Source organism: Tauraco erythrolophus, chromosome 14 (genome assembly GCF_009769465.1).
Source record: "Tauraco erythrolophus isolate bTauEry1 chromosome 14, bTauEry1.pri, whole genome shotgun sequence".
In the NCBI taxonomy this organism is placed as follows: Eukaryota; Metazoa; Chordata; class Aves; order Musophagiformes; family Musophagidae; genus Tauraco; species Tauraco erythrolophus.
The window spans coordinates 22501630-22510949 of NC_141478.1; the positions used below are offsets into that span (position 1 = coordinate 22501630).

The following is a 9320-nucleotide window of genomic DNA, read 5'->3' on the forward strand; positions in this document are numbered from 1 at the left end:
CAAAGGACTATTGCTTTTTTTAAATATATCTATAAATAAATTAATTTAAAAAAACAACAACAACAACACAAAAAAACAAGACAACAAACCACACACACACACACACACAAAAAAAAAATCAAGAAAAAAAGAAGACGACAAAAAAAAAAACAAAAACAAACCCAGAAATGAAGAAGGTTGAGGAAAAACCTCGAGCGTTTCCTAGAGGAGCACAGCTCAAGGGCTCAGTTTCGGGGGGGCCGATTCCAGGCTGGGGATAAGGGGATGTGGAGCTGGGGGGGGCAGGATATTTTTCGGGGGGTTGCGGGGGCGCCCGCGGCCCAGGCGGGAGCCGGTGGCGGGGGGAGTCGGGCTGACGGAAAAAGCCCCTCGGTCGCCCCCCGGAAGAGGGTGAAGCAATGCGGGTTTTTTTTCTTTTTTGCGGTTTTTTTTTTGGTTGGTTTGGGGGTTTTTTGGGGGTGGGTTGGTTTTTTTTTCCAGCCAAAAAGAAAAAGAAAAAAAAAAAAAACAGAAAAAAAAAAAAAAGAAAAGAAAAATGTGAGGTTTCGGCAGAAACGAAAGCGAAGCGAAATAAACTTATTTTGTCAAAATCGTCACCTTGGTTGGTTCTTTGGAGCAAGCGCTGCCGTCTCCCACCACCCCAATTCCCCGCGAAGGCGACGCCGGCGACCCCTTTTTGACCACCTCGACTCCGGCCAGGCCGGAGCATCCACCGGGAATTTGGTGAAGCCGAGAGAGGAACGTGGGCTTCTCTTTTGATTTGCTTTTTTTTCCAGGAATTACCATTTTCCGCAGGAATTCACCGCGGCTGCGGAGGGGACGGAGGCAGGAGCCGCTCCATGCGCTTTCGCCGTTCTTCCCGAGCGATGGAGGAGCTTCTGGAGGACGGTAGCGGCTGCGGTGATGGTGGGAAAGCGGCTCGATTTGGTTTTTTATTTAAGGGAGGAAAAAAAAACCCCAAACTCACAAATCTAAGCCAAAAAACGGGATGGGTGGCGTGGGGCCTGGCGTCCCCTCCTGCCCGGGTTTGGGTGGCCTTGGGGACACGGAGCAGGCGGTGTGGGATGAGCGGTGGCGGATGGAGTTGGAGGTCCCTCCGTCACCCCCCGCCGAGGGCACGGGACACAGCGAGAGCGCCGGTGCGACGAGCCTGTCGGGGCTCAGCCGGTGGCTGTACCTAACCCAGGATATTTTTCCAAGTCAATTTTTAACATTTTTAATAAATCCTGGTTGAAAACAACACCCGTGTCTCCAGTAGGGTGGCACCCACGGGTGCTGGCGATGGCGCACGCCATGACCCAGGGGTCCCAGCGCTGAGCCCCAGCAGCCTCCGGCCCTTCTCCAAGGGGTTTCCATTTGGGTTTGGGCGTAGCAGGACGCAGCCGTGCCGGTGCCAGCTCCGCAGCCGTGTAGTTATTGGGATCGGCTTGGGCGTTCCCTTCTGGTTCTGTGTGCCAGTCTCTGCCATGGCACAATCCCTTTGCCACGGTGGGATGGTGCTGTGATTCCCTTTCCCCGTGGCCCCAATCCCTTACGGTCCCTTCCCCACCATCCCATCCCCTCCCCACGCCCCCACGTTTTTTAAATACTTCACACCGACACAGATTCCTTTTCTCTTTTTTTTTTTTTCTCCATTTTTTTGGGTTTGTTTTGTTGTTGGTTCTTTTTTTTTTGCTTCGGTTTCTCGTTCATTGATAAAAACACCGTTGTTGCCAACGCCAGGCGGGGCGGCCGCCGGCCACGCCAGCCCCAACAGCTCCTTCTCCGTGCTGCCACGGGGTCGGGGACACTGGGAGATGGGACAGGGACGGGACGAGGGACCCTAAACCTGCCTGGTGCTCGCTGGACGCTTGATGCCTACAGGGTGGAGCCGCCGGCGTCGGCCCCGTCTCGAGACTCAAATCCGACTTGTCCTTTCCCGGCCTCGCCCGGGATCTTTGCTCGGTGCCCGGGGGGTCCCGGGGGGTCCCCGCTGCCGCTCAGTTTGTGTACACCTGAGTCCCGATCACACGCATGATCTCCTTCTGGATTTTGGGGTCCTGAGTATTGATATTGGCGTCTCCCACTTGGCCGTCTTCGTACCTGGAAGGGGAGACGTGGTGGGGGGTAAGGGAGTATCCCAGGGGGGTCCTGGGGGTGCCAGCGGGGTGGGCGCAGCTGGGACTCACACAAAGAAGAAGCGGGTGCAGACGTGGTCCGAGACGGGGCAGACCCAGATGTTGCCGTGTTTCTGCAGGTCCTTGGAGGTGATGACTGCCGGGGGAAGAGGCTGTTGGATGGCGGATGGGGGACGGAGGTCCCGGCTGGGAGCAGCCTGCGGGTGGGGGGACCCTCCCTCCCTCCGGAAAAGGGAAAGCGTGCCCACTGGGATGCCCACCCATGGAACCGGGGACGTGGGTGCTGTCGGGCCACCCCTCCCCATGCCGCCCCCCGCGCCTCCCCACACCTTCGCAAAGCGCGATGCAGTTCAGGTTGCGGCTCTGGAGGAAGCGGGACTGGATCGAGCGCGTCTGCGGGGAGAGCGGCCGGCGTTACCCTCCGCCGGTCAGGCTGGGTGCGCCCCGTCCCCAGCACCCATGGGTGCCATGTCCCCGTCCCCATCCTCCCGCGGCGTCCCTCACCTGGGGGATGGTGTTCATGCCGGTTGTACCTCTGCACCAGCTCATCCTTCGAAGGCATCCGGTGCTGCCCTTTCCCCATCCCTGCGGAGAAGCCAGGAGGCGGCCGTCACTCCCAGGCAGGGAGCACCCCTGGGGTGATGCGGGGACACATGCCACAGACGGAATCGACCATTTTGGGTGCTCCCACCCTGCGGGCCGAACCCTTGGAACCCCCCAAAAGTGGGCACGGTGGCTTTTGGAGCCTGGAAAACGTCGGAGTTTCGATTCTCCGGTGCATCAGAAAGCCCCGACCTGGCTGGGATGAGGCTGGTGCGGGTGGGAAGGATGCAGGACGCTGCCCGCTCCCACACGGCTCCTCCAGCCAGCACGATGCCGAGCGTCCCCGGGCCCATGCAGGGAGCGGGAAACGGGAGTGCAGGCAGCACTGGGCAGCGCAGGCAGCCTCTTACCTGAGTATCCAAAGGAAATACTGGAGATGGGGCTCAGATAGATGCCCTTGCCATAGGCTGCTCCATGCAGCTTGCAGGAAAACACCAGGGTGAGCGACGCGGCGTCACCCCGAGCGCTTGGCCACGGTGGCGGAGGCAGCCCGGCCTCTGCGGGCAGCGCCTCCGGCTGCCTGCGTCCCTCTCCCTGCCCGCCCCGCGCGGCGGGTGCCCGGCGCGGCGGGCGCAGCGTTACCTGCAGTTTGGTGTAGGAAGCGTTGACCAGCCCGTTGCGGAGGATGGAGTGCCAGTTCTCAATGTGAGAGCCGCTGGAAAAAGCCATCCGTGCGTCAGCCCCGCGGCACCCCGCCCCCACGGCACCCACCACCTTTGGGGGGTTCCCGCCGCCCCCTCCGGCAACTCACTGGAAAGCGAAGGTGCTGCCGTAGAGTTTCTTGGCGGTGCGGAACCGGGCTTCCTTGGCAGGGGGGCTGCTGAGCAGGAGGAACTGGTGGGAGGTGTGCATGAACTTCAGCTGCTACCAGGGGAAACGGAGGAGCAAAGGTGGCGCCGGCGGGGAGAGAGGACGGACGGACAGACAGACAGACAGAGATCATGCACGGCAGCCTGGCCCCGTGCCCATCCCTGCCCTGCGTTGCCCGATCCGAGCTTGCCAGGAGGCCTGGCGGCATCTCCTGTCTCTCGTCCCCCATCCCGCAGCCCACGTCAAACATCCTCCACCCTGTAGCCCAAATCCTGCCTCCCACGGCTCCCAGGACGCAGATCCCATCCCAACGGCCGCATCCTGCATCCCAGTCCCTCATATCGCCCACCCCCATTCCTTACAGCCCTCTTCCCGCATCCTCCATCCCACAGCCCGCACCCTGTTCCCTATGTCCTGCATCCCGTACCCTCTATCCCGCATCCCATATCCCACATCCTGCATCCTATCCTTTCCATCTCACATTCCGTACCCTCCATCCCAGGCCCCTTACCCTGCTGAGGGGCAGCTTGACGATGTGGGATCTGTTGCTGGAGATTATCCTTGGGAAGAGGAGGAGGAAGAAGAGGAGGAGGAAGGTCAGACAGGGTGGTCCCACCCTCCCCTGGCAATGGGGCCGAGCCAGAAGCCGCGACCGAACGTGCCCTGAGGCGGTGGATGGTCGCGATTCCCCAGGAGAAAGGGGCTGAGGGGGTTGTGCCAGGGATTCCCGGCTGCTCCCCACCCCATCCCCTGTCCCGGGGGACGTGGGGCAGCAGGGAGGGACATCGGGCAGCGGGACGGGGTCACGGCACCCTCGGCCTTACCACTGCAGGAGGGGATGGGCCAGGGGGTCCAGCTTGTCCATCTGCTTCTTGATCTCCAGGTAGGACCCCTGGCAGAGGTGAGAGGGAGTGTGGGTGCCCGGCAACCGCGGGCAGATGGAGATGGGCACCAAAAACGGCACCCCCGGTGAAGGATCCCGCACTGGGGGGGTCTCACACAGGGCCGAGGGTGGTGCGGGGCCATGCCAGCGTACCTGGGTCATCTCCGGATGGACATCACGCTGTCCAGGGCCTTCTGCAGCCGCTCGTAGTTCTTCTTCTACATATGGGCAGGAGAGAGGTGGCCATCAGAGGGGTCTTTGGGGCTCCCCACAGCCCCATCGCCCCCCGGCACGGCAGAGTGTTGCTCCCCTGGCACTTACCTTGGGGTTGAAGGCAAGTGTTTTGGGGTCGTTGGGGTCCACCACAGAGGGATAAGGCTCGAAGATGATGCTCTTGCGAGGGGACTCCAGGGCGGCGCGGCACATGGCCACCAGCAGGTCCACCACCTTGGGGACGGAGCGCGGGGTGAAGGGACAGCACCCCGAGGCGACGGAGCAGTCATCCACCACGCGCACCCCTACCTCGGCGCCCGTGGCCACCTCCTCCGCCGCGCCGGACATGACGCCCAGAGTGTAGAAGGAGAAGACGCAGAGCTCCCGGGTGCACACCGCCGGCTGCGGAGGGGACAGGAGCCATGGAGAGAGGCTGGAGGACGGTGACACGGAGTGACAGCCCGCGCCCGCCCGCCCGCTCCGCGCCGCCGCACCTTGAGCATGGAGCCGTTCTGGAAGACGTGCTGCTCGTCGCACACCACGCAGTACTCGTTGAGCGTCGGGATCCGCTGCTCCGCGTACTTCATGATCTGAGGGAGGTGATGGTGGCAGTCAGCCCCGTCCGCGGTGCCCACGGTGCTCCCCGAGGACGCGGCGGGCAGCGGGACGGGGCTGAGCGGGATGCAGGACGCTCACCTGGACGAGGAAGCCGTACTCCAGCGTTGGGACGTTCTTGCAGTGGCCGCCGACCTGCGACGGAGCCGGAGGGGAGCCAGCTGCGTTATCCCCTTTCCCCCGCGCACCCACCCCTGCGCGGCACCGGCAGCCCCGAGCGCCCCCCACCCTGGCACAGCGGGGCCCCCGACACGCCAACACCCTCCCGGGGACGCGGCTGCAGCACGGACGTGGCACCAAGAGAGGGGTAAAACCCCACCGGACCGCGCGGCTGGCGGCCCGCTTGCCCAACAGCACCCCAAGGGTGCTGGGGACAAACCCCAAAGGGGCTCCCCCCAACCCAAGAGGGTCCCACCACCCCACGCCAAACGATCCGAGCCCGGACCAGCCCCTGGGAATCTGGGAAGGGAAAGGAGAGGAAAAAAAACCCCGAGGCGGAGAGGCACCCACCAGGATGTTGAAGGGGGGCGACACCTGCCTGGGTGCTGGCGGGGGGGTAGCCGAAAACCTCCACCTTGGGGTTCTTCACCGTGCAGGAGACGGAGCGGTTCATCAGGCGGTTGGCACGAGCCTCGGGAATGCCCAACTTGCCCTTCAGAACCGAATCTTGGATGACGGGGAAGCTGGGAGACCTGCAGGCACAGAATCCCCCTGAGCTCCCCAGTTTGTCACCGTCCCCCACTCCTCCGTCACCCGGTGCCAAATTCACCCTTGGGCTGGTTTTCGGGAACAACCGCCACCTCCTCGGCCTCTGGTAGGCAGCAGAAGCATCCGAGGGGCGAGCGGGGAAACTGAGGCACGGTGCCAGGTCACCAGCCAGCCAGGGACAGAGGGTTGATCTTTCGGGGACACCGTCGGGGTCTTACTTGGGGATGGGGGAGAAGATGCTGAGGCCAGCACGAAACTTCTTGATGGTGCCACTCGTCTTGAACCAACTGTGCCGCTTCTCCTGCTGGGTCTTCAGGAAATCGTTGCTGAGATGTTTCCATTGCTGGGACGTGAACATGCCCAGGATCCTGGAAGAGAGGTGGCATGGGTGCTCGAGTAGGGTACCAGCACCCACGGGTGCTCCGGTGCCTGTTGAGCCCCGTCCATGGGTGGGCCATGCCACTCAGCTCCTCTTCTTCCCCACCCAAAGCCGGTGGTGAGCCCATCACGGAGCTGTGTGGCAGGTAAAAGGCGGTGGCATGCGGACACGTGGCACCTAGCCAGTTTTGGGGCAAAACGGTGACCCCCATGGACCACCCCACCCACCACCCTTGGGTGCCCGCCGCGTTTCAGCTCTTACTTCTTCAGCTGCAGACCCAGCCCGAAGCCCTCCTTGTTGGACGGCTGGAAAACCTCGATGGACGGTTCTGCGGGGAGATGAAGGAGGAGAAGCCGTGGTGCCACCGTGGTGCCTGTCCTGAGGGCACCTGGGGACACCGTGTCCTGCCCGTCCCCACTCACCGGGGCCATCGAGGTACTGGGAGAGGGAGAAGCGCAGGCGCAGGACGATGGGCTCCGTCCGCAGCACCTTCCACGCCGTCGCCACCTCCTCCTGCCGATGGAGAGCCACGATTCGGCACGGCTGCCGGGCACCCCGAGCCAGGGAGGGAAATTTGGGGACCCCCCGAGCGCATGTCCCCACCCTCCCCATGCCAACGCCGGCGGGGGCACCCCAGGGACTCACATCGAGGAAGCTGATGTTCACGTGGAGGTCGATGTCCACGTCATCGATGGTCCCGTACTCCCTGTGAAGACATGTGGCACCGCCAGGAGGTGGGGTGAGGCTGGCACGGTGCCGGAACCACCACCTGATGCCCACCATGCCAGGGAGGGAAGGCTCGTGGGGCGGTGATGGGCACATGTGGCTCCTTGTCTATCAAGTGTGTGCACCCCTGAGACCGGGGTGGCAGGGGGAGAGCACCTGGATTGTGGATGGGTGCCTGGGAATGGCACAGCTGGGGGCCCCAGGGATGGCACGGCCAGGTGCCCGGAGATGCCACAGCCTAGTGCCCTGGTGATGCCACAGCCAGGTGCCACAGGATGGCACAGCTGGGTGCCCAGGGATACCACGGCCAGGTGCCCCGGTGATGCCACTGCTGGGTGCCTGGGGATCCCAGAGTCGGGTGCCCCAGGTATGCTACAGGTGGATGCCACAGGGATGGCACAGCTGGGTGTGTGGGGAATGTCATGGCTGGGTTCCTGGGGATGCCACGGCCAGGCGCCCCAGTGATGCCATGGCTGGCTGCCTGCAGGATGGTAAGGCTGGGTGCCCCAGGGGTTGTACAGTTGGGTGCCCTGGTGATGCCACAGCTGGGTGCCCTGGGTACGGCACAGCCAAATGCCCAGGGATACCATGGCCAAGTGCCCCAGAGATGGCATGGAGCGGTGGCTGGTGATGCCACAGCCGCGTGCCCTGGCTACGGCACAGCCGGACGCCCAGAGATGCCACAGATGAGTTCTCTGGCAATGCCACGACCAGGTGCCCTGGGGATGGCCCAGCTGGGCGCCCGGGAATGGCACGGGTGGGTGTGGGGGCTGGCAGGTGCACCCACCTGACGGCCACGGCATTCTCGCTGTAGATCTCCTTCACGGCCTCGATGTCGGCATCCAGCTGCGGGTGACGGTACAGGTCGGCGGCACAGGTCCCCTGTGGCACAGCACCCCGCGGCACCGTTACATCCGGAGCCCCCCCGCAGCCACACACGCAGGATCGGGCTCATGTTGGGGTCCCTAAGCCCCCTGGCACCCATGGGACCTGGCACCCGCAGGGCTTACCTGGACGCCGTAGAGGAACTCCTCGGACTCATTGTCCCCGTCGGAGTCATCGTCCGTCCAGTACTGGCCCTTGAGGTCCTGGGGGGCAGAGGGATGGGGGGCGGCAGGTTAGGGGATGGGAGAAGGTTGGGGGGCAGTGGGGATGGGGGGGGGGTGGTTGGGGGAGCAGACTGGGGGGCAAATAGCGGAAAGCGGGTTGGGGGAACAGGTTGGGGTGCAGCAGGTTGAGGGGAACGATTTGGGGGGAGCCATTTGATGGGCAGCGGGATGGGGGAGCAAGTAGGGGGGTAGCAGGATGGGGGGACAGCAGGATGAGGCCATTAGGATGGGGGGCAGCAGGACAGGGGGAGCAGTTTGGGGGGGAGCAGATTAGGGGGCCAGTGGGATGGGGCCGCGGGATGCGGCCAGCGGGATGGGGGCATCGGGATGGGGACAGCGGGATGGGGACAGCGGGATGGGGACAGCGGGATAGCGGCGGCGGGATGGCGGCAGCGGGATGGGGGCGGCGGGATGGCGGCAGCGGGATGGGGGCAGCGGGATGGGGGTCGCGGGATGGGGACAGCGGGATGGGGACAGCGGGATGGCGGCAGCGGGATGGGGACAGCGGGATGGGGACAGCGAGATGGGGGCAGCGGGATGGGGGCAGCGGGATGGCGGCAGCGGGATGGGGGCAGCGGGATGGGGGTCGCGGGATGGGGACAGCGGGATGGGGACAGCGGGATGGCGGCAGCGGGATGGGGACAGCGGGATGGGGACAGCGAGATGGGGCCGCGGGATGGGGCCGCGCACGGAGCCGCCGGGGGGGCCCGGCGGATCGCGAGGAAGGGCCCCTCCCCCCCCCGGGCCCCGCTCTCTCCGCCGCGCCGTGGCGGGGGGGTCCCCGTCGCCCCGCGTCCCCCCCCCGCGGCCGGCGGGACGCCCCTCACCATCTCAGCGGCGGCCGGGCGGCCCTGCCACCGCCTCCATGCTGCCGGGCGGGCCGGCGGCCATTGGGCCGTGACGTCAGGGCCCGGGCGCCACCGCCGTCACCCGGCAACGCCGCCGCTGACGTCACCGGGGGGACCCCCACACCCCTTCCCCCCCCCCCCTCCGCACTCCCACGTACCCCGCGGTGCCCCCCGACACCCCCCGGTGCCCCCCGGCACGCGGGCCTCTGGGGTCGGGGCGGCCATTGCGGGGCCCACGGGGCCGGCGGGGGCCCCCAGTGTCCCCAGTGTCCCCAGTACGGGATCACCACGGCGGAGCACCCATCCCGG

General features: G+C 64.8%; 1 protein-coding gene across 1 annotated transcript; it reads right to left on the minus strand.

The window, feature by feature from the left end:
* Positions 1-1896: 1896 nt before the first annotated feature.
* PARP6 (poly(ADP-ribose) polymerase family member 6) lies at positions 1897-9003 on the minus strand. The gene is given in 24 exon segments (XM_086620071.1): positions 1897-2082; positions 2169-2253; positions 2447-2510; positions 2622-2639; positions 2641-2702; positions 3071-3140; positions 3303-3375; positions 3472-3584; positions 4042-4090; positions 4355-4435; positions 4579-4631; positions 4735-4860; positions 4936-5028; positions 5121-5216; positions 5323-5376; positions 5752-5766; positions 5768-5933; positions 6168-6317; positions 6590-6656; positions 6751-6841; positions 6974-7034; positions 7842-7936; positions 8065-8142; positions 8991-9003. Coding segments are annotated over 24 exon segments (1866 nt in total). The 5' UTR covers positions 8994-9003; the 3' UTR covers positions 1897-1979.
* Between the last annotated feature and the right edge of the window lie 317 nt (positions 9004-9320).